Source organism: Thunnus albacares, chromosome 5, assembly GCF_914725855.1.
Source record: "Thunnus albacares chromosome 5, fThuAlb1.1, whole genome shotgun sequence".
Taxonomy (NCBI): domain Eukaryota; kingdom Metazoa; phylum Chordata; class Actinopteri; order Scombriformes; family Scombridae; genus Thunnus; species Thunnus albacares.
In genome coordinates, this window is record NC_058110.1 from 22,815,191 (window position 1) to 22,841,207 (window position 26,017).

Consider the following 26,017-nt stretch of genomic DNA (forward strand, 5'->3'; position numbering starts at 1 on the left):
ATCTCAAATTTCTCTCTCTCTCTCTCTCACACACACACACACCCTCACACATATAAAGCATTACAAGAGAGAACTCCAGAAATAGCTATGTTATGTCAAGCATTTTCAAGGTCAGAGGTTACAGCAATGGATGTCTGAAACCCATAATTACTGTCATGCGCATCAATGCATCATCAGCAAGAGATGAGAGAAGAGTAGGAGGGAAAGCAAAGAGGGAACCAGCCTAACTGTGATTCAAAGTGGACAAACTACAAATTAAATTTCTTGAGCAATTTCACTTATTTGCATCCGTGAAGCTTAATCCCTCACCACTGCATAATGCAGAGCTCAACTCATACCCTTAAGTGTAATCAGAATCACTGGGGCATGCCGCTCATAGCACGCACTCTCCCTCCAGCTCTCTCTTTCAAAGACACAAATCCCAAAGTTCAATCGTAAAGAGTAAGAAGTTATTACTCAAGTTGTTGTAACACCATTAAAAAAAACCCACACATAGTAATAAAAAATACCAAAATATTTTATTGAGTGAGACTTTTTTTCCCATTTGTAGCAATATAAAAAATACATTCTGACTACATGACTAAACAGATGACATCCTATACTGATATAAAACATACAGTACAGCTTCAATATATAAGCCTGTAGAATGCAAAACTCGTTGGCAGACAAACATGGTCTTTGTGAATAATAACATTCTCTACATAACATATAAATGTTTTCTATTAGGTCAAAATAGTGTTGTTTTTTTTAAATAAATTTGTTTTTATAGCAATATTTTTTTACACTCTACACTAATGTTCCCTTTAAAGTGATGATGTTGGGGCGCCCTGGTGGCCTAACGGTTAAGGCGAATACCACATAACTGCAACTTCCACGGTTCAACCGTTGGCCAGAAGACCCGCACTGCATGTCACACCTCTCTCTCTCGCTCCCTAGTTTCCTGTCTCTACACTGTCTGTCAAATAAAGGCAAAAAGCCAGAAAAAAATAATCTCTAAAGTGATGATGTTATCAGTGAGCCCTAATAAGGTAATCTGATCTCAATAATCCAGCCGGGTGCATTGGCTGACGGTGCACTTTTCTTTCAGTCTATAATGACAAACACTACAGGTATTACTTCAGTCATTCATCCTTGGAGAACAAAGGGCTACTCTTGAGAGTAAGTAAGGAGTAAATTCACATGACAACAAACAGATGCCTATGTATATTACAATGACAACTATAGTACAATACAAATAAAAGTAGTGACAAAAAAAAGTGTCAGAAAATCAACTGTAGGATTAAAATCAGTTTGGTTCATCGATGGGTCTGCGACAGTAAGGACAGCAGTTGTGCTGAAGCACCAGAAGCTCATAATCCTCACTGTGGAACATCTACGAGGAAATACAAGCACAGAAACATTAGAACAGATAGGAAAAGACATGTTATTTATAGAAGAAAAGCAACACTACAGGAAAGAAAATCAACAACAAAGCAGGTTAGTGAAAGAAAGAAGAAAGACAGAGAGAAACTTTATCTGTGGTTCACTTCAGGTTATACTGGCCGTGTGACTTATAAATGCTGTACCTTGAAGCAGGTGGGGCACATGGTGATGCTCACATCAGGCAGCAGGGAGCGGAAGTATTCCCATTTGAGCGGCCTGGGCCAGCGTTTGATCAGGACGTCCCTCCTGCTCATGGAGCGCAGCACCGAGCGACTCACCTTGACCGGGACAAAGTTCGAGCCCCCCTGCTGTTTGGACACACAGATGAACAAATCCACATTCTATTATGGACCTCGTACCTTTCACCTTCTCCAGCTGGTTTGCCCAGTTGGTGGTATATTAATTGCCTCTTTTCTTCTGTCCTTTCCCTCCTTACCTCAAAGCTCATTTTGGCTGTGAATGGGTCTTCCTCTGCATCATCAAAACCATCATCCACCCTTAAAGCCTGCAGCTCTGATTGTTGTTAGTTGAGAACAAACAGCCCAAACAATGCATACATTTCATACCTCTATACATTTCAATGCCGTATTTATTATTTGTCATAATTTTTCTCTAATTCTATATGTTCAAGACAGGAAAAACCCTGACAAAATTATCCCCAGAGTCTATTTCAAGAGCAGAGAGTGTTCAAAATGCCAATCAGTCGTGCCTGTCAGTCACAGCGTGGCTCTGCAAGAACAGAGCAGACCTCAGTGCCCTTGAGTGTCTGTCGGCTAATGCAGGTTAATCCCCGCACTAGGGCTGTGGCTACGGCTCTCGGAGGGTTAGTGTCATTAAGATGAGACAGGAGAGCCTCGCTAACCCTATTAGCTCAAGAGCTAAGATGACTTAGGTCTGACAGCTTACCCACCAACACAGAATCGAGGCCAACGCAGACTAAACAGCTTCTTAGAACTGTCACAAGGCGCAGGAGGGTCACGTGCTTAATTTCGAAGAGATGTGCGTTGTTGTTAGGGCAGGGATACAACCTCGCAAGACCAGCAGAGTGAGGAGTTAATAATTTCTACAAAGCATGTGAATTATTTTGTTACCGTGCAGTTACATAGATGATCAAAGGATACCACCATTGTCCATATCCTGCCAGCGTGCATCCCTCTGATCTGTGTGAGGAACTTCTAGGTCAATAAGAGACACGGCCTCCTCATCACCGATGCCCTCCTCCAGGTAGAACTGCACCAGAGGCAGCACCTCTGTACAGAAGGATATACGTTACATTAAAAATAGAAATGGAACAATTTGGGGCAGTGTGCACTTCATAATGTGTTTATGTGTCACTCACCGTATGATGAAGCTGAGTAGATGAAAGGCTGCCTGCAGTTGATGCACACACTGCCCTGGTTGTTCAGCAGGGGGTTGTTGGTGGAACAGCGGTAGCACATCATGCCCTCAATCAGGTCCTGCAGTAAACACATAAAAGTTTAACTCAAGAACACAGGAAGGAGGTGCTCTAATATATGCATCCCAGATACTATTACCAAGTCTTTAACACACCTCGCTGTCGTGGAAGGGTTTGGAGCGAATGGTGAGGCTGCCCAGTTCTATGGACTCCTGGAAGCGAGAAGGAATGTGCAGCTCCTGGAGCTTCTCGTAGGAATACCTGGCAAGCTTATATGCACCCAGTTTTCCACTCTGCTTAGCCAACGCATACAAGGTGTTACTTATCATCAGGTCAAGGAAAAGAAATGTACAGTAAGAGGAAAGAGTTGGCAGTCTAAACAGAGCTTCACTGGAGTATTGATTTCTAGATGTCTTACTCAAAATTTGGTATTTTTTATGTGGAAATGTGAACACTTGTGCGCATTTATAGAGGTATAATGGTATATTCTCTCATTTCTCTTAACATGTAGAACAACAGTAGAGCCAGGAATATTTATCAAATGCCTTGAAAGTAATACCATCATTAGGTTGTTTGTGGTCTTGTGTGTGTACTCATACAAACTTGTGAGCCTGTTTGTGTTTGAGTTGAGGATATGGTTGCTTATTTGTATTGTTAAGTGAGCAGCTCTGAGAGCGGCAATGACATGTCAATGACTTGCAGCTGCAATAGCTCTCCATTGGCACTCCTCCATCAACTAAAACTTAACACTACTCCTCTCCTTTTCTCTCCACTCAGCCACTCTCCAGCTCCTCCTACACACCCAGTTCTGCTCCACGGCTGGAGCTGCTGATAAATGCGTGTCCTCCTATTGTGGAACTTGTTTAGTGCAGCTTTTCTGTGACATTGTGTGCAGTTGTTCAAACCAAGTCCAACGCAGCCCGGCTAAGTCTATAAATCTAAGTTCAAAGTTTTTGGAATGGCTCAGTTTGGCCACAGAGGATCCCAGCTGCTCAGCCTGATTTCCTCCTCAAAGGCCAGGCTTTCCTTCCTCATATCATGCCTCTGCTGTGTGTGACTACGCGGGTTTGTCTGTGTGGCTGTGGGTGTGGGTGGCTTCATGTGTATTCAAATTAAAGCATATTGTTTAGTGTTTATGTATGTAAGCCTATGCCCAAAGTTCAGTAATCAAAGTGTTTGTTTACATAACAGAGAATGTGCCTATTTCTGGCATCCTCTCCTCCTCCCCATCATCACCACTTTTCTTTCTCTCAGCAGCAGCATGATTTCCGCAGTGGCGCCAACTCTTCCGTTTTCCCCCTACTTATATCTCTTTTCCACCACCCTATCGCCACTGTCTCTGGCAGTCTTGATTTCAGATAGGCATGTCTGTTCTTAAGAGATTTCCAGAGAGAGAAGACTCTACAAAGCTTTCTTCTCAAAAATATTTGTTTGATTTATTATGCCAATGTTAGGACTACTTTCTCACGTGGAAGGATACACTTTAGAAATGCCTGGTGGTATGTCTTTGGTGAGGTTGTTCAGGAGGAACCTGCAGATGTTGAACAGCGTCTCTGGCATGTGGGAACTGAAGGGTTCATCCTATGGACAAAAACAGTTAAAAAAAATAAAGGAAGTAAGTGGAAGGATATTAAGAAATTAGAGAAACCTCTGATGAGAATTCAGAGATTTTCTTTTAAAGCTCTTCCTTAATTTTTACATCTTTTAACCTGGTCCTTCCCTCATCCCTCCTCACAGTGGCCTAGCTTCCTTGTTGGGGTGAAAGGGAAGGGAGAATTTGCTACAGCACTCACTAGCAGCACTTTATCACAAAAGTTGATAGTTCAAATCTATAGTGGCTGTCCGGGAGAGTTAAAATGAGATATCGAGGTTTCCTGCTCTGGTCTGGATCACAAAGATGATTCTCTATTGCAGGGGTGTGACCACAGCAGAGCAGAAAGCTGTAACAACAAACTAAGGACACTGACACAGGCCAGATCACCCATAAAGTGCTCATAACCAGAAATTGCTTGTTTGTAAGTAGGTTAGGGCTAGGGGCTTGGGGAAGACCACTGATGAAGCAGTCATCATGACCAATCAAGCAGCTGGTTACCATGGTGATAGGGTTCAGAGACGTTGTAGGAAGTGAGCCTTTTTGACTCTGGTATAAAGGGTATATCTACCACTGCAAGCAGTGATGTAAAATATATCCATCTGATTTTTTTCTGTCAATCAACTTTTTTTTCCTGAGTAATTCAAGCTGATTAAATTTCCCTTGTGTGCCTTGAGTGCCTGAGCCTAACACCCTCAACTCTCTATTGTTCCTTTAACTAACAACCTCTACACATATCTTAATTTCTCCTTTACCCACAGTCTCTTTTTGTATTGACATAATCTTGCAGAAGCAGACCTCTGTCTTGTCAAACTCACAGAGTTCTGGAGAAATTTGACTGCAAAAGTTGATTGGAAAAGGACAGAAACGCAGTAGGCTGTCAGTAAACTTCAAGTTTAAAAAAAAAAATGTAAAGGAAAAAAAAAAAAATGTAAGGAAAATGAACTTGTTTGCACCCAAACAGACATCTAACCACACTGTAGGTACTGTTTCCAGGGCTAAGCAATTTCAATCTGACAGCCAATCAAACGGCTGCCTCGCGATTTCAAAGTGCCCCCCCAGTTTTGTCTGGTCTGGCTTTGCAAGATTAGGGTTGACAAAGTATCATGTTCTCACCGTGTAACGCTGAATGGAGCGATAGACGTGGTAGAGCTCAGCAAGATGCTGAAAACGTTCAAACTTCTTCAGCATTTCATCCCTCTGTTCTTCACTTTCTGGTTTGGACAAACACAGACACATCAAAGAGATTAGTAAAAAATAGTAAATGCATTAAGCTTTATGGTAAAAACAAATCTTTGCAGTAGGTGCAGATTGTGCGTAAATGCAGCGAAGAAACGCCTCACCTCTAGCAATGTCCAGACACTGCATAGATAGCATCCAGTAATAGTACCCTGCATCGTTGAATCTGTTCTCCACCACTGCATTGTGGGTAAGCTGTTCCAGGACTTTCACAGCTTCGTTCTGTCGCCCGGCCTTGTGAAATGCTAAAGAGTGAAAGAAAGAAAGCAGACAGGTGGATTGTTTTTATGGTGCTCTGGAAAAACTGTGGTACTGCTGGATTTAAAGTGGTAATCTAGAATATTGTGGTTTATTTCTTAATTTCTGGGTGACATCTTTGGTGGGAAGTTGTCATTGTTGTGGTGTTTTTGCACGGTACTTGCCACAAATCCTTTCACAATCGAACAGTGGGCAAGTATTATGAGACGTATTATAACTTTTCTTTCTTTTAATGAAGCTTCAGTTTGAGTAAGTGTTCTTTGTTTTAGCTGTTCGGCAAAGGTGCCTCTTGTGTCCTGTTTAGCAAAGATGGAAAAGCTTTTTATGAAGTGGTTGAACTTCAGAGAGAGAACAGGAAGGAAAAAAACATATGTCTGAAGCATTTAATTAACGTATTATGTCACAGTCACGTGCATCTGTAAAGAATCACTGGGATTAGCAGGCTTTTCTGATAAAACTGCATTCTCAAACTACAGAGTTTTATTGTACTTAAAAAATTCATGTAAAAAAGACACACATACACACTCTCTCTCTCTAGCTAAATGCCAAGACCAATTTGTACATTAGACTTCCTAATTTTTCATGTTAAATAACTAACATAAGTCTTTTCTAAACAGGGAGACTGCTCTTGAATATCAAACACCAAAGTCCTAATAAACATAAGCGCTATTCTTCATGTTCCTATCAGAGGGTAATTAGAAGCAGCTTTAGGGAGTCGACCCCACCAGCGACCCTGGCCCCTGCAACCACAGTGGGGGTCAGGACATATTAGTGGCAAATATTTATCAGAATACCTAACTGGATAAAAACCACATTCAGCTGCTGTTGGTTAATGTTAGGAAGGAGCACAAATGCCTTCCCCTTCAGGGACCCATACAGAAACACAAAACACAAGCTAACAAACATGTGGAGTGTAGAAATGGTTCACAACATTTCCTGGTCAAAGCTCACAACCAACACACTTTTCCATGTGTTATAATGGTAAATAAATATTATAACGGCATACTTAGTGTAAATGGTTATGTCAGCACCCAATATGTTTTTATATGTGTATAACAGAAATTAATTCAATCAAGTTTATAGCATGACATTGATGCAACTTAACTATCATTACATTTTATTTACAGTGGTGAATTGTCTTTATCATCCGTGAGACATTAGAAATGTCTACTATGCAGATTTGAATGAATGAAGCTGAGAAATATATTGTCAAAGTAAAGTACTGTAAGAAATGTAAAAAGTGAGTTGCACTTAAACTAATTCAGTGAAGCGATAACTACTTCTGTTATGGAGCAGTTCCAGCACAGGGGACAGGAGACAGGCCTGAAGCAATCACTAGTAACACAATACTGCATCACCGCCTGACTAAAATACACACAATCAGCAAAATGCATGACCATAAGCAAGCTCCAATACAATCAGGCCCGTTCAGTTATGTATTCCATCTCGAGACAGGCAGAGGAAGATTATGTAGAAGAGGAAATATGCCTGCTGAGATCATAATTATAAATCTATGAGCTGATTATAACTATGGTTACAGTTGGTAATCATCATCAGAGCTGCTTGTAGTACTGGTGATTAGAGGCATGCATGCATGTCATTCGGTTAACAGGCAGCGCAGCTCAGTACTGCTCTGCTCCAGCAAAGAGGATCATGTTTTACAGTGGATACAGAGAATCTTAAGGAAGTAGTGAAAAATGCCTAGAGCTGGCCAAGCTTTATCACTTCCATATGTAAACATTGGCAGTTGCTGTAGACTTTAATGTTCACTGCAACAGTCATGGAAACATAAATTTTAAAAGAAAATGTGAGTGTCTACGCAGGAACATTCGATATAAGCTGACTAAAAGTGAAGGTGCGGTGCCTGTTGGTGATGTAAACTCACCTTTTTGCGCCTCCTCGAAGCGGTCGTTCTCAGCCAACCACTGGGCATAAGGCACAAAGACGTCATTTTTGAACTGGGAATGCTTCTCCACCAGTGAGAAGGCCTGAGAAAACGACAGGTGAGAGGAAAGAAGATATGTTTGATGTAATACATTAATGTGACCAGTTGACATGAGAACTTATGTGTCCCATTGATTGTAATACATAGAGAACTGCATCAGACTGCCCTGGATAATTACAGCTACACTGCAGCTGATTAAGGACTCAGGAGTTACCACATACTATTCAGAGAAACACACATTACTTCCAGTCAAAACATTGCTACAACATTATTAATTAGTTCAGAACAAAGAGAAGTATATGAGCTGAGTTGATTTCACACTCAATTAGAACTACAACTGCAGCTCTTGCGCTGTTTGAATGACAGGGTATAAAGAGCCGTTGTAGTGCCCTGCGGACACATATTTGCCTGTCATAGTGACTGATTAATCTCAATGTCCTGTAACAAAACCTTAGCCAAGAAACACACACTACTCATAGCATACGGTAAAAGGGAGAGTGTGTGTGTGTGTGTGTCCCAAGTTTATGAGGGCTAAGTCATTTAAAGAAATACTTTGTTTTAGAAAAGCGAGGGTGCAGTGAATAGCATCCATATGGCCCACGCTGTAACTCAGTCTGTACTCTGTCCTGTCTTGGTGTCCACCTCCCTCAGTGAAGCACATAAAGCCCAACAGTTCTCTCAGCCTCCGCCTCCGCCCCTCTCCCCAACCCCCCCCCCCCCCCTCCTTTTCTTTTCTCTCAGAGGATCAAATAAATATCCGAGAAGACTTCCGCAGACACAACAGCATAAGCATGTGATCATGATTCGATGTTCTGTTTTTGGCTCTTGTGTTTCAGCATGCAAATCGCCAACGTGCGTCTCTGTAACGCCTTTAACTCGATTAAAGACTGTAGATGGATTAAAGAAATGCGATATTTTCTTCTTGTCTGAGCAGCATGATCTGCCCTGATGGAGGAATTTGATTGGAAGCAGAATAGAGCTTTAAGCCGATACTCTTTCAGTGCGGTAGAGTGTTTTGTGCTTCTCACTCTCTAATCATCATGTGGGCATGGATTCAGAGAAATCCAAAGCTGGATGATTAGCTCTGGAGTGTATGCATGGTTTCAGTTTGTCAGTGTATAAGGAATTCAGGCAGATGTATTGTCTTATTGTTTGCATTCAGTTGTAGGTACTTTAACAAATACAATATACTTTTTGAGAAATCCCTGCAAAAAGTGACCAAGCCATGAACATAAAGTGGCTGATTTTGTGATTTATGTTTTTTATATGGGTTTCTGAATACCACAGAAGTTTATTTAGCACAGTCCTATGTGGTTCATATTATATTTATGTGATTGTCAAAGGACACTCTATATATAAGTCATGATGAGCTGAGCAGGTGTGCCTCCTGTGTGCATAAGTGTGTCAGACCTCGTCCCAGTGCCGTGTTTCCACATGCAGCTGCACCAGAGCCTGCAAGTCTCCCATCTTGGAATAGGTCTCTGAGGCGTAACCATGGTGCTTCAGCTTCTTGAAGTAGAACGCACACTTTGCCAGCGGTTCGCGTTCAGCCTTGTCCAGCTTACGAGCTATGTCAATCAGCCTGGATGAGAGAAGAGAGAAATTAGCTCGCACAGAGAGGGTAAGTGCAGATAAACCCTCGCATGGGGGACCGCTGTATCAAACTATGACTGCAAAAAGAATGTGAACCTATCAGGGTCACTAGCTGAATCTGATTCAGGTTAAAGAGCTCTGACTCTGTTCAGCTGCTGCCTTTGTAGTGCTGACCCACTGGTAGCACCACAGGAGGCTTACAGCATGCAGACAAAGGGTCAGCAGGGAGGTCTGATATGACCACCAGACACAGGCTTATCAAGTTGCCTGGTTTCCAATAACACACACTCACACCCCACTTTCCTATGGCTATGCATGTATGAGTGAAAGCTTATGGACTTCATCAGCTATCATAGCTTTCACTCAGCATGTAAAAGCCACCTTTTAATACTGATCTTCTGTGTGAGAGACACATGTTCGGGATGTTTACTATCGATGCCTATGTGCAACCAAGTATGCAACACATACCACAGCTTGAACTTAAACGAGCCAAATTTGGAGACTTCGATAGTTGAAGCATGTTGAGGACTCAGTTGGACACAGTATGTATTTGCACCAGAGTGAACCTTGGATCAGGGTTTGAATCTACATCAGGGTTTAAATCTTTTCTCGTATTTTTCCTCCCTCTCTATTCCAACTAGCTTGCCTCTTGTTCTGAAATAAAAATGAAAAATTATCATCATTCTTCCAATAGTATTCGGTCCATGTCTGTGAGCATACAGTACATCTGTCAAACCAAGAATGCCAAAGAACTGGGAGTTCCACCACTGACAGTAAAATTGAGACTGAGAGTGTAAAGTGTGAACAATTCTAACTATATCCAGGTGATAATACTCTCTTTTGTTCAGTTATCAACAGGAAATTGTGCCTATTATTAACTACTAGTAGATAATGGGGAAAATCATTTGGGGAAAATCATTTGGGGAAAATCGTGCACAAAAATCTGAGATCTGGGGTGTTTTATACAGTGACACCTACATGTCGGCCCAGCCATGCTCGCCTATAATGTCTATGGCTTTGAGATGCTCTCCTGCAGACAGGTACATCTCCGCTGCTGCCCGGGGCTCCTTGCTGCTCTTAGCCCAGTCCGCCTGCTTGGTCATCAGGATCCGAGTGCTCTTAGGATCCGTCGCTCCGACAAACTCCTGCAAAGAGAAAGACACACCCATTCACAAACTTACTAACATGACAACAGATGAGCAAAAAATCCCCACCAACACTGATGACAAACGAGAGGAGTATGTAACATGGTTAATGTTACAAGTAGAATCCTGATGCAAAGTCATGTTGAGACAGACAGAACCATGAGGGTCAAGGCCGAGACAGCAGGAAGAGAGTCACACAAACAGCGGGCGGCTAGAAGGCCTTTCCCTCCGGTGTCCATCCTACCTAAAACAAACAGCCTGTGGGACCAGATGGCCACACAGCCACATAAATATACAGCAGCCACATCAAAACACATACAATCTGATACACACACACACAAATACACATGAACGAGTCATGGCTGTGTCATCTGCTCCAGCAATGTGAATGTAATGCTGATGATCAAAGTGTCCCCCCACATGTAAACATAATAAAGCCTGAATTTGTCTCAACTCCAACTGACCTCCTCATCAAAGTATGCATGTAAGAGCAGACACTCGCCTTATTTCTCTCCGTTTGTGCTCCATTTCCAACTTTAACTGTGTGTGTAAGTTAGCTTTGTTTTACACACGGATACATGTGTAAAAGCCCGGTGTGTGCGTGTGTGTGTACTGATCAGATGATATATGTGGAGATTCCAGTGATATATGAGGAGATGAAAGACAGACGGTAAAGGGGGGCCGTTTGAATGCAGTGCAGGGCCCCAACTTGGCATAACTGCACATGATGAAGAAAAACATATGTTCTACACCCTTAAAACATGCAACGCTTCCCAGGTCTTTCTGTCTGTATCGATACAAAGGTATGTTGTACGTGTATGCCTGTTCTTTTGTCAATTGATGATTTAATCACCTTGGCGTACTCGAACATGCGCAGGTCAGTGTACATGCTCATGGCTCTGGATTCTTGGCCTGTTCGTTTGTAGAGCTTGGCTGCCTCATGGAATTTCCCCTGGTAGGCATAGACGTCTGCCAGGAACAACTCATTGTCGTTCTCACCCCGCTTCTTCCTCTCCTGCAAATCAGTCAACACAAACAGTGGTATGTGTGCAGAGATAAACACTCACATGCATGTACACACACTCATACAAAACAGCTATGCATGGTGGCTATTGTGTGTTCACACACACAAAAGGCACCAAAAAATTGGGTTGCTTGATGAAATCGACATTACTGTTAAACCTTTATTAAACTCTTATACCATCAGTCATAATAAATTTAGAGAACAAATACTGTTCTTTATGGAAACTATATCAACTCATACCAAAAGCATACTTTAAAAGATGGACATTTCCCCTTTTCAAAGGGGAATACTTCAGAAACATTTTCCTGGCACTAGCCATGTGAAAACCAGACTTTCCTCTGCTCTGCATACATGTTATCAAAGAATGTGCGTGAGCTTCGCTATGTCTATATGTTTTCTTGCATGTGCAGGTGGACAGGACCCAAGAAGGTCATCCAGGATACAGGTTCCTCTCTTGTTCAGGGCTTTGAAGTATAGTCCAAAGAAACGTCTAGCAATTAAATGTATGATAACAATAATAATTGTGATTGGCTCCCCTGAGCCTTGTCTAATTGTGATGTCAGGTCTGACCAGAGCAGAAACAGAAAATTGTGAACTTAGCTTTTCACAATATTGCAGAATTTTCTTCTCTTTCTACAGAGTAGGTTTTACCTCGATGCTATTGATGAGCTCCAGGTAGCGCAGGTCTCTTATCCTAATAAAGGCCTGAAAATGGGAAAAGAAAACAAATAATTTAGAGGATGGACTCTCAGAATTTTGCAGTAAAATATGTAGGTTGGTGACACTGGTCTTTATCAGATTTGTGTGTGTCTGACTGGCCTTCTTGGCGGTGTCAAAGTCAAGTCCCTCCAGGGCCTCTGTTCCTAAATCCCTCCAGTCACTGTCTGTCACACCCAGACAGGCGATGTGGTAGGCCTCCTTAAACATCTTCCTCTCCAGGTACTGGTACATTGGCGCTGACTAGGCAGAGCAACAACATCATTGTCAAAAACTATTAGGAATTTATATTGCAAAAACAGCTGCAATAAATAAGAAGGGGACCACCAACAAAATTATGTCTTCACCATGTAATTTGCTGAATAGACAAAAAAGTAGCCTGTAAAAGTAATGTTTTATGTGGTATAACCAAATATCACAATATTTAAGATGCCCACCTGAGGCACTTCCACAGCAGACATGGAATAGACGTGGAGACAGAAGATCTTAGAGCCATTGTAGCCCACCATAAAGCCTTGCATCTTCTGCTGGTGTACAGGAAAGTTGCTAGCCTTGATATTAAGGTAGCCGTTGCCAGAAAAGCACAGCATGTCCTCACACTGGGTGTTCCAGGCCACGCTGTTAGCATTAGGCTCCTACAGGGAAAGCAAAAAAGAGGAGGCGGGTAAAAGAAGGTAGATGGGAAATAAAATCTAAAGGTGACTGTCTAACACAGACCAGCCAGGAGTACATGAGTAAGATATGTAACAGTATCTAATACAAATAATCATACATACCGTACATGCATTCCTTAGCCATAGCCTTCACGTGCTCCACTGCCTGCTTACCTGAAAGAGCAGTTCTTTACTGTTGATGTCATAGACCAGGAGAGTATTGTGCTCATCCACCACAGCCAGTTTATTGCGGGAGGCACTCATGTCCAGGCACCGCACTGATGTTGACAGCTTCAGCAGTGTGATGGGAAACGGGTTGTCAACAAATATCTTCAGGATCTACATCACAAAAACAATGGCCAGCAGGACAAAAATCAGAAAAGAACAATACTAATACAAATTGAATACAACTGTAATAAATAAAAACACTATCAAGAATGCCTTCTGTGACCACTAATAGAATCTCTTCTTCTTCAAGGAGCAAGCTGTTTCTTTTCTGGACCACTGGCTTACCCCTCAGTGAGCAGGAGTGCCTTTTCTAAGGTTACTTAATGAGGGAATGCATTTTCTCACAATACTCACAGCTCCATTCTTTAACCCCACTAGTAGGCCCTCTCTGCCTGGCGGGCCACCAATCACTTTGATGTAGCGAATTAGAGACTCCATCACCCATTCTTTTTCCCTGACACTGGTGAAGGACAGGCACTGGAGTCTCTTCTCCTGCACAAGAGCAGAGTGGGAAAGGGGAGACCACAATCACATGTAACACAGAGGCACTGACTGGTTCAGTATGAGCAAATAATTCTGCTTCTATCATTTCACAGTATGTTTACTTTTTTAAAACATACTCGTAAACGGCCGACAAATCTTAACACGTTGTTCTCTTTTCCTTTAAAACACAGCAAAAGGGTGGTTCAGCATAAGGCAGCAACACCATAAAGATAAACAATGATTTGATTTGACACAGACATACACAGCCCATATGTGCACAGCCCATTTATAAGGTCTAAAAGCTGTCTGAGGCATGAAACACAAGCATGCCTGTTAGAGAGAGATCTGAAGCACCTATGTCACACACAGACAGATTTAAAAGGAAATAACCTCTGGGTTATGGCTGCTCCTCCTCCCTACCAGCCTCTGTCAAACACAGAGACAAGAAGCAGAGAGAAACTCACAGAGACACCCACTGGTTCCTCACTCTGTGGTCCTTCCCCTTCATTCAACTGTCTTACTTTATCCAGTTTGAGGAAGGTTGAGAGAGGGAGAGAGACAGAGCCTGCAGAGCACATGCACAGCTGGAGCCTTTTGCAAACTAGGCAGAAACATCTGGTAAACCAGCAATTCCATGATATTATCTTTTTTTTTTTTCTCTGGCCTGTTTGGGCTAGTAGTGAATGGCTAAACACTGATTCCCTCTGCTTCCATCATGTTAATAGCGCTCAAATGTTTCTACAGCCTCTTGCACAATCTGTCAAGCATGCATTAGCGTAATTTACAAGGAACAAGAATGTCACTGCAGGTCAGTAGAATTTTTGTCTACGAAGCATAACTGAAGGAAAACTGTTTGTCTCGGTATGGGAAGAAAGACACCAAACACCAACAAGAAATTTTAAGTTAGCAAATTTAAGTGTTTTGTGTGCTTTGTGTTCGTGTAACTCTATCTCCTCTCTGCCTAACCTGGCATAGGATGATATGCTGGGAGCAGACCACTAGCAAGTTGCATTCAAACTTCCTGCAAATTTTCTCCTTGATGCGGTAGTGCATGTCCGAGGAGTCGTCCGAGTAAAGCTCATAGATGAGGATCTTCTCAGGCAGCTGGATAGCGAGGCGATTTCTGTAGATGGCGATCTTCTTCACCAGCTCACGACACTTGATCCTCACTGGGGAGAGAGAGGAAATCGGAGGGAGAGAGTGGACATTCGAGGACGGCAAGGAGTGTTTAAATATCTTCAAATAGCCAACACATCCTGTTGAGTGAGTCCTCTGAGGGCTGATGGTTACAAAAATGAAATACTTCATAAAATGGGCTGTCACCATCCCTTTTCATTCATTTGTGAGTTTCCCTCGAAATGAGATATATGCCATTTGAAAAACATCAGACTGCCAACCCTTACAAAAGAGTAATTGGATGACTGATATGGGTGACATCATGTTCCTGCTAAATTTATTATTCATTTTTATAGTTTAGTTCACAAAACACACAGCCTCTGTATCCTCGCCCATGTCACTAACTGTGGTGTTTTAAGACACACACAACCTATTATTTAGAGTGTCATCACAATAGGTATTCTATCATAAACTCAATATTCTGTTGTCAAAGCAAAAGTGCACCTTTTTGCTCAGTGATGAGGTGCTGGACAATGACATCAGTCATGCTGTCTCTATAAGCATAGCGATCCTTGTACAGGCCGTGAACTGTGCTGAAGATAAGTTGGTAGCAGGCGATGGTCCCATCCTGGCAGCCCAACACCTAGATAAGAGATAACAATGTAGCAGTGCATCCTATTAACACCTCTAAGAAAAGACTGTGAGAGTGGGAAAATGTTCCTGTTGTTAAAGCATCTACACAGTAGAACTGAGAGAATCTGCCAGCAACCAATTCTCTCTTGTATGCCTCATCACTTTCAGTTAAATATAGTGAAAGGAAAACTGCAAAGGTGTTACTGTAAAATAAAATGACTTGTGTATCTGTGTAGCATAAGAGGCACAGTGTTATTAGATTGAGAAAATGTATGAAATGCACTCTGCAGCTTTATCAGTGTTTTGCATTATATTCTTTAGCCTCTTAGCTCACTCTGACACACACTATTAATCAATGTTAGGATAAGTTCTTTGGACATATGGCTTCACAAGCTGTAGACCCACCACAAAGTTGGAGTCAGGCTTAACCCGGCACGTCCACACCCAGGAATTCTGCTCTCCAATGGTGCCTAGCCGCACACCATCTTTAGTGTATAGGGAGGCCTGTTTATCAGACCCACCCATGACTATATACTCGCCCTTGGAAAAGTAGCTGACGCAACATGGGTCATAGGTGAGAGTCCTGTCTTTTCCAATCTGAGTGAGACAAAGAGAGAAGTGGACATTAAACTAAGATTAAAACAAGTACTGCTCATATTTATTGCCCAGGGGCCGGGGCCAACACTTCCCACTGTCTGGGCCAACACACATCAAAGTCCACACTACATTCATTCAACTATCCCTTTGAGTGTTTGATGAAAAGATGGACAAAAAAGAGAGCGCTTCTCTGTTCAAAATAGCTCCTATTGTATTAGTGTTCAAAGTCCATTTGCGCAACATCATATCAGTCCTCCAACTCTGTGCATCTGTTTCTCCTCACTCTGGAAAAAAGCTGTCTGACAATCCATTGTTATTTTTCTTTCATTGCGAACAATTCCTGGTGTTGTAATCACAACAGAATGTTCACTTAAATAGATAAATAGGCCGATGACAATATATGAGCCTAAGGCATAATGGCAGAGTAATGAACAGTACATATTTGTCTATAATTACGGTATTGCCCACAGGGAATTTAGGAGGAAGGAGGGACAGTGAGGAGGCCATTAAAGCATAGCAGGATCACTTCCAATGTACTGTAATGGTTTCAATAGACCCTGACATTCTGATTACAACAGGAAACACAGGTCTTAAAGTCAGTAAAATGTTTCCAATACCATTTATTTTGGACAGAGAGACAGATTCAAGTAGTGTTGTTTCCTATTGCTACATGTATAACAAACAACAGCACACAGAGTGGGCGGATAGTACTTCAAATTGCTATTATTCTTGTGGTGCTTTCCATGCAAGGTAATGAAACACTCTATAATCAGTCACCTAAATGCCATTTTAAAGAGCTTGAAGTGAAAGGTTTGTTTTATTGGAACATATTACATTTTCTATGCACCAATGAGACTCACTACATATGCACACTTCCAAGTCACCATGTTGTCTGTACGTGGGCATACCATATCCAGAATGGAGTTCAGGATTTTTATGACTTGTGATATTCACCTGTTTTCCACTCAGCTGGTAGAAGGTCAGCTTTTGACCCCAGTCTGCCACAGCCAGAATGTCATTGTGCTCATCCCTGAGAAAATACAACAAAAATGACTTTAGGCGTGCTGTACTGTACTGTAAACATACTATAGTGTACTGATAGGGATTTGGCTGTTTTGGTGATGGTAAGAGTTAATGAAAGCAGAATAGAGACAACACTGAGGTGTAGTAAATAGAGAGGCCACTCTTCACAACCATGTCCTGTACTGTAATTTTTAACCTCAACCTCCCCAAAAATAAGTATCTGGTGCATATTGTCATTGTTTCTCATCACTGCAATCTTCACCCTTCCCTCTGCAATTTTTCATCTTCATCTTCCTTTTCTCTCATATAACCTGTTCGGTAGTCCTCCATTGTGGATAAAGCTGACATCCTGGCAAGGGGAATCAGAGAGCAGGGACCGCTGTTCCAAGCCATCATAATCCTCTCCCTTACAGTAACAGTTCCACCAGTCTCCAGTTAACTGCTGCCACCTGCTGTCCCTACGAGAGCTAGTCACTTACAAAGCAGTGTACTCTAGCACATTGTTACTTTTAAATCTAGGTGACATGGATGGATAGAGTAAATGTGTGCATGGCAGTATGAGGCATTAAATAAAAAAAATAGTAAAGATGAGATATAATTCTATTTTTATGCAATCCTATTCTGTAATAAATAGGTTGGACTAACTTAGAGGGGTTCCAGGCTATGGACCAGATAGGAGAGGAGGAGCCCCCAGGACGCTCTATCTTGACCTTCTCCTCTCCATTCTTGTTCCGAATGCTCACCACTCCATTCATCATGCCAAGGGCAAGGTACTGGCCATCGTTTGTCCACCTGCAATCAATCAAACCCTTCAAAGTAAACGTGTCACATGAAAGTGTACCAGTGTTGCAGATGGTGACAGCTATAGATTTCACTTACCCACAACATGTTATTTTGCTGCTCACTTTATGTTTGTTCACAGATTTTTGCTCTGGCGACCACAGACCTAAAAAAGTAAGAAGTACTCTGATGTTCAGTGCTCCACGGCGGCTTTCTCTTTTTTAAAATAGGTTTATTGTACATTATGTGCATGATTTAAAAGTCCTGTATAGTAACTTAAACTCATGGTGCACTCACCAAAGTCACCAGAAGAACAGGAGGCAAGTTGGTGGGTGACAGGGTTGTAGGCAACGCACTGGATGGAGTCATTGTGACTACAGAAAAACACATGAAAAAATAAAGAGCGATACAGGTACATACACTGCAGGACATAATGTAATACTAAAGTGATGATTAAACGTGACACTTACGTGTATTTTAAAATACCCTCCAATTTAGATGTCCAGATGATGATGCTTTTGTCTGCTGACCCTGAGGCAAACCTTTTGCCTGCAGAAGAACACTGTAGTTAGTAAGATGAGATAAGACTGATACAGGAGAGTGCAGCGTACAAATAGAAAGTAAATCCGTACCATCTTTGGCGTAGGCCACACAGTACACTATGTCTTTGTGTCCCTTTAAAAGCTGAACAACGGCTCCATCTGCTGTGTCAAAAACCTGCAACAAACATATAATAAATTGAATGTAATAATAATAATAATAATAATAATAATAATAATGCTTGTGTTCTTCAGATGTGTGCCGTGGCAAAAGAAAAACACACAAGCCTTACCAGGACGCGAAGCCCTGCAGCAATAATGACTTGGCTGCCATCTGGCTTGAAGGCAAGGTCATAAACACTGCAAAAGATAATTATTGTCATGTGTTGAGATCATTATCTGTTTGATGAATCAATTTGTCAATAGACAGAGTTTTAATCAACAATTTTGATGATCCATTCACTGTTTAAGCAATTTATTAAGAAAAAGTAGCTAACATTATGGTTTCCAGCTTCTAAAATGGGAGAAATTGCTGCATTTTACTTTTTTCTTTAAATGACTGTACATTGAATATCTTTGGGTTTTGGGCAGGTGATCGGACAAAAACAAGACATTTGATGATGCTGAACTGGGGAATTTTTCAATATCATATGACAATTTGCAGACTAAATGGTTTATAGATTTGTTGGAATAAATAATTGATAGAATAATTAACAATGACAATGGGCTTGAAGGCTCATTTTTGGCATGGAAATAGCAGTATGACAAAGGGGGGGAAAGACCAAGATGATCTTAATTCATAATAAAACCATTTTTGTCAAATAATGAAACGTTACAATAATCCTGAATATAAACAATTCATTAATAAAGCAAACATTGTATGGCTGTTCATTTAAAGGTCTGTTATCTTGATAGAGTTGATAGAGGTATACCGTTACTTTAGTACTTCTTAAATCAAAATGTACATTATGTAGTGTTAACGCCAGTTCACAGCAAACAATGTTGTGCAGCAATAACGAAAGCTAACGAGAGCTAGCTTAACATTAACGTTAGCCTCGACCTAACTTTATATCTTGACACACAAGGAAGCTGATATTCTACACTATTAAGAGGCCACATTTTTGCATGACAGCTTAGATACAAGACATATAAACCAGCGTCATATATTTGTCATTTGTGAACGACAATCGCATTGCTGTGGGGGCTAACGCGAGCTAGCTGGCTAACACTAGTTTACATAGCAACCGCCGTTGCTAACCACCCAGCATCAGGCCACGGTTGACAGCGTAAACATAAACCTCTAGACTCTCACCATTGATCACGAAATGCTTCTTTCCATGCTAGGACGGCTCTCATTTCCACGTTTTAACAGCAAATATGAGTGATGGATTTTTTATCAACAGGTTGTTGTGGCTTGTTCACTCGTTTTTTCATACTAAGCTCAGTTTTCATGATTCGCTCTTACTGCGCAGACTCAAATCTGCACGCTACTTCCTGGTCGCAAGGGAAACCTGAGTGTGTGTGTTTGAGAAAGAGAGGGAGATGTAGAAAATAACAGAAAATAACCGGTAAAACAGTGCACGCATCAGTCTTCACTTTTGTCCTATAGAGTAAGAAAGGGAGGACGTCGAGGCTGACAGATATTCAGGTATGTCCACGTTCCAGACAGTCTGTTTTATTAACATTTATGTCGCTACTTTGCTGCTTATCGTCTAATTATCTAACTTACTGCACAGTTAGATCCATAATATGGTGCTTGCCTGCATTATGTGATATGGAGCAATTGGGTGATGTCATACATATGGTGTTGTAATATTGTTGTAATTATATAAATTCCAGGTAAAAGATGATATAGACCTCGAAAGGCTGCTGATGTGGAAGTGAGAAGTCAGCTGCTGGGCAATGAGTTGAACACATCAGCAGCTTCAACACAGACTCCACCGCCTCAGAATCCACAGCTGTCTCAACCAGGCTCAGTATCAAAAACAACACACTTCTCAAAATGCATCCCACTAGCTGTGATATCCAGCTGGAGACCAGTGGAGACACAAATAACCAAAGGGATATGGATGATTCGTGCCTCACTTCCAAAATGCCCCTTGGTTGGATCAGAGAGGTGAGGCAGCGGAAAGCAGGCAAGACAGCAGGCAAACTGGACGTGTACATTACAAGGTGACTCAATTTTCCTCTTAATCCTCTGTATGTACCGTAAATCACGATTAAGTGCTTTGCAGATGCTCTAATTAATCTTTCTGTTGTTTTAGTCCCCAAGGACAGAAGTTCCGGTCAAGAACATCCCTGCAAGCTTTCCTCCTAAAAAATGGAGATGGAAACATAGACATAAACCTCTTTGATTTCACTACAGTCAAAGGTGATGTCATCACCTCTCCACATTTTCTCCCCTCCCGAGAGAAAAAGAGAGGAAAGAAAAAACATGCAGATGGACAGCAGGACACAACAGAAAAAATACAAACAGAAATACTGGATCCACCTCCAAATAAATCTAAAAGAGCCTCTTCCCCCCTCAGAAATCAAGAAGAAAAAGTTAAGAATGCAGAAGATCCTAACTCTGCTAATAGTGATATGGTAAAAGAAGAGTTCACACATGTACTAGATGTGTGTAGTGACAAAAATGATGAGACTGTCGAGTGTTTTGTACAAGCTGCATCTTCAGCCACAGCGGATGATGTCAAACTGCGGAGCAGCCCTCAGAGGGTGGGGCTGCTGAGAGAGAAGCTTCTCAGACTGGCTCCTTCCAGTAAACAACAAAACACTTCTAACGTTGATGTGGACGCACAGGAAGACTCGCAGCCTACTGTCCCGACTCTGAATGTTGAATCTGCCACTGAGAGCGAGAATGAAGATGTAAACGAGGATGAACGAGACAAAGATGAGATACAGATTCACAGCAAAGGTGACACCAAGCTTAATTCTGAACTGAAGATTGATGCTGACAGCCACCGGGATGTGGAAGAGGAGGTGTTATTACCAGACATCACTGGTGGGAACTGTGCACCAGTAAGAGATTCCCAGAATAGTAAGTATAATTGTTGACTGTCTGACACCTTGACAAAGCAGCAGTTCAAGTTAGTTTTCTCTGGATCTACCCTTTTAGTTTTGTATTTTGTTTTGTTTTCAGCATGTGCAGCTGAAATCAGTGCAGTACAATTTCAATATTAAATTTTGACATTTTTATTATCCAGTTACCAATTTTTTCAGCTATAAATACATATAACCCTCAATGAAACCAACTACTTTAAGCAACACAAAAAACCCATAAAAGAAAAAGAGTGGTTATATATCCATGTTATGTATGTATGTAGGTGTCTCATGAGGAAGGAGTGCCAGTTATTACAGAATATAGGCATGTAAAGGGGAGTATGGAATAGATTGAATAGCTTTATTGCATTAAAGGATAGGTTCACAGTTTCTCAAATCTGTCTTTTTAGTTTAAAACAAATCCCTTCTTTGTGTTACTGTCCCTATTCTGCAGCTCAGCACTTTAACTCTGCCCAGAGAAACACAAAGAAGTAATTCTGCATTAAAAAGACTGTCACTTCAGAAGATACTCACTTGATTTGGTGAGCTCAGGCTCATATTAACTTAAGACAAACTTGGTAATATATTTTCGTGTGTAAGGAAGTCAGTGGGTTTTATCCCCCATTTTTCTCCATTGGAAGTATGTTAGGAAGGGATCTTTTAATTTAAAGGTCACTGTGAACAAGAGGAATCATTACAGAAAACTGTTTCAGTCACAAGTTTGGACACACCTTCCCATTCCCCTGAATGAGAAACTGTGTCCAAACTTTTGACTGGTACTGTAAATGTAGGGCATGTGACTATTGTTAAAGACAGACTTGGAAAAAATGTGTGAAGCTGTCCTTTGACAGGGCCATTTTCAGACTCCATCTCTTTATAGGCTTTTAGAGCCTTAGTGCATATGTGATTTGCTCCATCTTGTAGAAATCCCATACTTTTTTAATCCATAATTTGTATGAGGTAGGATTAAGTTTTAACCACCTAATTGTAACACACTTGGTGGCAGCCGCTATTAGGATTTGTTAAAGCCATGTGGAATTACACCTTGAAGGACTACCTTGAGATCTTAGGGAAATTTAATAATTGAGCACTTCTTTAAGGGCATTGGACACATATGTCCAATAGTCACTTGACTTCAGACATGGAGAAGAAAATGAAGTACGATTTATCTGTAGTGTCTGGTATTACTTTGTTATTACTTTCCATTTGAAGTCTCACCAACTATTCAGATTAGTCACCAACTGCACCTACCTACATTTCACCTTTATTTATACTGTAAGTTATTATTTGGTTTCATAGACAGAGATACTCGATGTAGAAGATTATTTTTTAGTCATAATTTACTGATCTACACTTTCTATATAAATGTTTCTTGTCTGTCTAGAGTCCAAAAGCTCAGAAGACAAACGGAAAACAAGCCCTTATTTCAGCAGGAAACCTCTCACAGATGGTAATGTTTCAACGGTTAATTTAATACAAGAATCAAAAAGAAAGCTTGTGTCGAAATGTAAAATATATACCTCAGCATTTATGAAATAAAGTCGTGTACATAGGTCTTAGTCCACCCAGGAGAAAGGCCTTCAAGAAGTGGACACCGCCTCGTTCTCCCTTCAACCTCGTACAGGAAACCCTTTTCCATGACCCCTGGAAGCTCCTGGTTGCTACCATTTTTCTTAACAAGACAAGTGGTGAGATCCGATATACACACCTTGCAACACCAACCAGTACCAACCAGTTCTCAGATCAAGAATTTCATTTATATTTTCTTCAATACTCCAGGCAAGGTGGCCATTCCAGTTCTTTGGCAATTCTTTGAGCGTTACCCGTCTGCAGAGGTGACCCGGGAGGTCGACTGGAAGCCCATGTCTGAACTCATGAAGCCACTGGGCCTGTATGAGCTCAGAGCCAAAATACTCATCCGCTTCTCAGGTGAATGTGCTTGTCCACTGTTGGTGATGGGCTATTTCTGTGCAAAGTATTTACAATGTTAGTGCTGATTTGCATGATTTTAGTCAGCATAGTCTTCAACAGTGGCCAGAAAAACCTAAAAATCCCCTTTCTCCTGTGTAGATGAGTATCTAACTAAACAATGGCGCTACCCCATTGAGTTGCATGGTATTGGGAAGTACGGCAATGACTCCTATAGGATCTTCTGTGTGGGAGAATGGAGACAGGTGAGACTAATCCTAATTTTCTATCACTTCCAGTGGATTACATATGTTATGTTCATTAATGCCAAATCTATTTTTATTTTATTGGGGTTTTTATGTCAAAGGTGACACCTGAAGATCACAAGTTAAACAAATACCACGCCTGGCTTTGGGAGAATCATGAGACACTTGGAATCTGAAACAACACAATGTATGAAGAACTGCAAGGAAGATTTGTTGCAGCGCAGACAAGAGAATCAGATGTCACAGAAACCTTTCAGTCTAACAATATTAGCATTATGTTAAACTTCTAATGTTAAACGTAAATCGTGTTAAAATTATATTTACAACACATCAATGTTAACCTTCCTCAAAAAGTTATACTCAAGGTTTAATAAAATGTTTTAAGTAGTTTAAAAGATTAAATGATTCATGTGTGCATTATTTAGTCATTCTTTTCTCTTGTCTTATCCCTGTGTCCAAATCCGGTGACATCTTCCAATAGTATCTGGTTGGTTCTTTGTCATAGGCTAATAATATTTCTTTGTGAGTGCACTGATGCATTGCTTTACACTCCACACTGCAGCTTTCTTTTGGTGGGAGGTAACCTGATTCCCAAGGCAACTGTTGCCACCGCAAAACACTCAGTGAATGCACAGGCATGTCACGGTTTAATCTCTAACTAGTACTAGTACAGTCATTTTCTATATTTACATTTGGAGTTGTGTAATGATTTACTACTAATAGAATTGCAACTTTAAGTAGAAAAATCAGTTGTGCAGTAGTTGACATTTACATTCTGGAGAGTCTCATCCCACAAAGACTGGACTTTTCTGGTGGGAGAACAGAGGGAAAGAGCCTGAACTACAAAATGAAACTGCGTAAGAAAACAGCTTTTGTTTTTTTTCTTTAACATTTGTTGTCTATTATTGTGTTTATGAGTAAATGTGTTAAATACGTGCTGTGATTCTTTTTATTTCAATCTTCATTACCACAGCAGCCATTTCTTTTGCTGCCACACCGGTGTGCATTCCTCACAACACACCTCCTGTCCGACAGAGTCCCTGCCTGGTGGTCACTCCCATGACGTTTCCCCTCATCTCAGAGTCTGCCCAGCTGTGGACAAGCAATCAGGTGAGCAGAGATTTACTGATAGTCCTGAATGATTGTTTGCTTTGAAGTAAACAAAAAGAAAAAAACCCTCCATAAATATGATTCCTAGAGCATTCCAAGACTGAACCCTTTACATCCACCAATGGTCCATAAACGTACCATTAGTCTGGAGACGCCAGCTGTTCACCACCACAACCACCAGAGGACACTAATCATGCAGAGGAGAGAGCACCACAGGTTGGAGCAATCTACCAATTCCACATATTAATAGATTTTTACTGAGAATTACTCAAGCCATTGACAGATTTGCTTTAAAAGTCAGTGACATGTTGGTTGATGCGTCAGGTATCATCAGGTGTGGCGAAAACCGTTTTATGGAACCAGCAGTGAGAGAGAAGAGTACAGGTACTGATGAGTCTTTTGCTTTTGTCCTCTAAATCCTGATGACATCACACACTGCATGAATACTTAAAGTTTATTGGTGACAAAAACGTCCCTCTCTTTGCTGTAGGAAGGAGTTACGTGAGCAGTTGAAGAGGCAAATAGAGGAGAAATGTGTTGCACTGAAGCTGCAGCTGGCGAGTAAAGTGAAGGAAGCAGAGTATGCGTGTGAAGTGGACCGCCTCGCCCTGTCCAGTGAAAGAGAGCAAAGGATCCAACACAGCAAGGCAATGTTAGCGTACAGAGATGAAAACAAGAAGGTACAGTCCCACACATACATTATATATCCACTGCTATTGTAATGCTTTTGTGTTTATGGCCCTTTACAATACTGCCTTGAAATTGTTCTCAGGTTACAACAATAGATACTGTAGGGAGTGTTTTAGGTTTTTCTCCGTCTCTGCTGTGTGTAGCTAATGGAGCAGAGCTGGAGGGACAGAGCACTAACACGCTCCCAGGAGGCCATGAAGGAGAGAGAGCTGCTGCGCCTCAACCCCATCAACTGGAGTGGAACACTGAAATAGGTTGAACACCCAGAGTCAAGCCTCGCTGTAACTCATGGACATGCATGAGTGTCAGATGAAAATGGGATGCAACATGTGTAGTATATTTAATTAGTGCTGTGATAACTACTGAAGGAATTTTAGAGATATTTCTAGTGTTTTCTGAAGCTCTTCAGCATTTTGATGTATTTTCATTTTTATTGTACAAAGGTTCATTTATTCACAGCTGTGGATTCAAATTCGGTAGTGTTTCTCTCAGTCACTGACTTCCTGCGGGTCTTATAAATTATGATGCGACAAAATAATTCTACACAAGTTAGAATCTTTTTCTGTTTCTGTAAAAAGCAGAGGAATCTTGAGAAAACTAAATGAAAAACTTTTTTAAAACA

At 41.2% G+C, this 26,017-nt stretch overlaps 3 protein-coding genes across 5 annotated transcripts; 2 read left to right on the forward strand and 1 right to left on the reverse strand.

Moving 5' to 3' along the window:
* Nucleotides 1-499: 499 nt before the first annotated feature.
* Nucleotides 500-19,828, reverse strand: ift122 (intraflagellar transport 122 homolog (Chlamydomonas)). Of its 2 annotated transcripts, XM_044351130.1 has the most exons (30): nucleotides 19,695-19,828; nucleotides 18,676-18,742; nucleotides 18,476-18,560; nucleotides 18,314-18,392; nucleotides 18,141-18,217; nucleotides 17,943-18,009; nucleotides 17,709-17,855; nucleotides 17,375-17,521; nucleotides 16,995-17,070; nucleotides 15,849-16,040; nucleotides 15,315-15,453; nucleotides 14,661-14,863; nucleotides 13,566-13,703; nucleotides 13,158-13,322; nucleotides 12,768-12,965; nucleotides 12,433-12,573; nucleotides 12,265-12,318; nucleotides 11,443-11,604; nucleotides 10,423-10,589; nucleotides 9,262-9,433; nucleotides 7,792-7,894; nucleotides 5,753-5,893; nucleotides 5,526-5,623; nucleotides 4,299-4,399; nucleotides 2,974-3,139; nucleotides 2,762-2,879; nucleotides 2,544-2,672; nucleotides 1,859-1,935; nucleotides 1,566-1,730; nucleotides 500-1,372 (listed from the first exon to the last, which is right to left on the reverse strand). In XM_044351130.1, the coding sequence occupies exons 1-30, from the start codon at nucleotides 19,736-19,738 to the stop codon at nucleotides 1,286-1,288; spliced, it is 3,705 nt and encodes a 1,234-aa protein (XP_044207065.1). In that variant the 5' UTR covers nucleotides 19,739-19,828; the 3' UTR covers nucleotides 500-1,285. The 2 variants fall into 2 exon arrangements, with proteins under 2 accessions (XP_044207065.1, XP_044207067.1); XM_044351132.1 differs by lacking the exon at nucleotides 17,375-17,521.
* A 36-nt stretch (nucleotides 19,829-19,864) lies between these two features.
* On the forward strand, nucleotides 19,865-23,997 carry mbd4 (methyl-CpG binding domain protein 4). 2 transcript variants are annotated; one of them, XM_044351134.1, is made up of 8 exons: nucleotides 19,865-19,950; nucleotides 20,222-20,554; nucleotides 20,647-21,419; nucleotides 22,806-22,871; nucleotides 22,975-23,109; nucleotides 23,201-23,350; nucleotides 23,492-23,595; nucleotides 23,697-23,997. In XM_044351134.1, exons 2-8 carry the CDS (start codon nucleotides 20,385-20,387, stop codon nucleotides 23,769-23,771), a joined length of 1,473 nt encoding a protein of 490 aa, XP_044207069.1. In that variant the 5' UTR covers nucleotides 19,865-19,950; nucleotides 20,222-20,384; the 3' UTR covers nucleotides 23,772-23,997. The 2 variants fall into 2 exon arrangements, with proteins under 2 accessions (XP_044207069.1, XP_044207068.1); XM_044351133.1 differs by having other exon boundaries at nucleotides 19,872-20,030.
* Nucleotides 23,998-24,083: 86 nt separating this feature from the next.
* On the forward strand, nucleotides 24,084-25,926 carry LOC122982108. The gene is made up of 6 exons (XM_044351137.1): nucleotides 24,084-24,452; nucleotides 24,569-24,705; nucleotides 24,794-24,921; nucleotides 25,030-25,089; nucleotides 25,196-25,385; nucleotides 25,539-25,926. The coding sequence occupies exons 1-6, from the start codon at nucleotides 24,443-24,445 to the stop codon at nucleotides 25,647-25,649; spliced, it is 636 nt and encodes a 211-aa protein (XP_044207072.1). The 5' UTR covers nucleotides 24,084-24,442; the 3' UTR covers nucleotides 25,650-25,926.
* The last annotated feature ends 91 nt before the right edge of the window (nucleotides 25,927-26,017 follow it).

What these genes read in the sequence shown, in the direction of transcription:
- ift122 (XM_044351130.1), bottom strand. Translation starts at nt 19,738, where the DNA reads ATGAGAGCCGTCCTAGCATGGAAAGAAGCATTTCGTGATCAATG. An exon ending in CCTCATCACTGAGCAAAAAG is followed by an intron (nt 14,864 to 15,314) that starts GTGCACTTTTGC and finishes CTCTCTCCCCAG; the next exon opens with TGAGGATCAAGTGTCGTGAG. An exon ending in CCACCAGGCATTTCTAAAGT is followed by an intron (nt 3,140 to 4,298) that starts GTATCCTTCCAC and finishes CCTGATGATAAG; the next exon opens with TAACACCTTGTATGCGTTGG.
- mbd4 (XM_044351134.1), top strand. Translation starts at nt 20,385, where the DNA reads ATGCATCCCACTAGCTGTGATATCCAGCTGGAGACCAGTGGAGACACA. An exon ending in AATACTCATCCGCTTCTCAG is followed by an intron (nt 23,351 to 23,491) that starts GTGAATGTGCTT and finishes TCTCCTGTGTAG; the next exon opens with ATGAGTATCTAACTAAACAA. An exon ending in GTGTGGGAGAATGGAGACAG is followed by an intron (nt 23,596 to 23,696) that starts GTGAGACTAATC and finishes TTTATGTCAAAG; the next exon opens with GTGACACCTGAAGATCACAA.
- LOC122982108 (XM_044351137.1), top strand. An exon ending in CAGAGGAGAGAGCACCACAG is followed by an intron (nt 24,922 to 25,029) that starts GTTGGAGCAATC and finishes TTGATGCGTCAG; the next exon opens with GTATCATCAGGTGTGGCGAA. An exon ending in ACAGAGATGAAAACAAGAAG is followed by an intron (nt 25,386 to 25,538) that starts GTACAGTCCCAC and finishes TGCTGTGTGTAG; the next exon opens with CTAATGGAGCAGAGCTGGAG.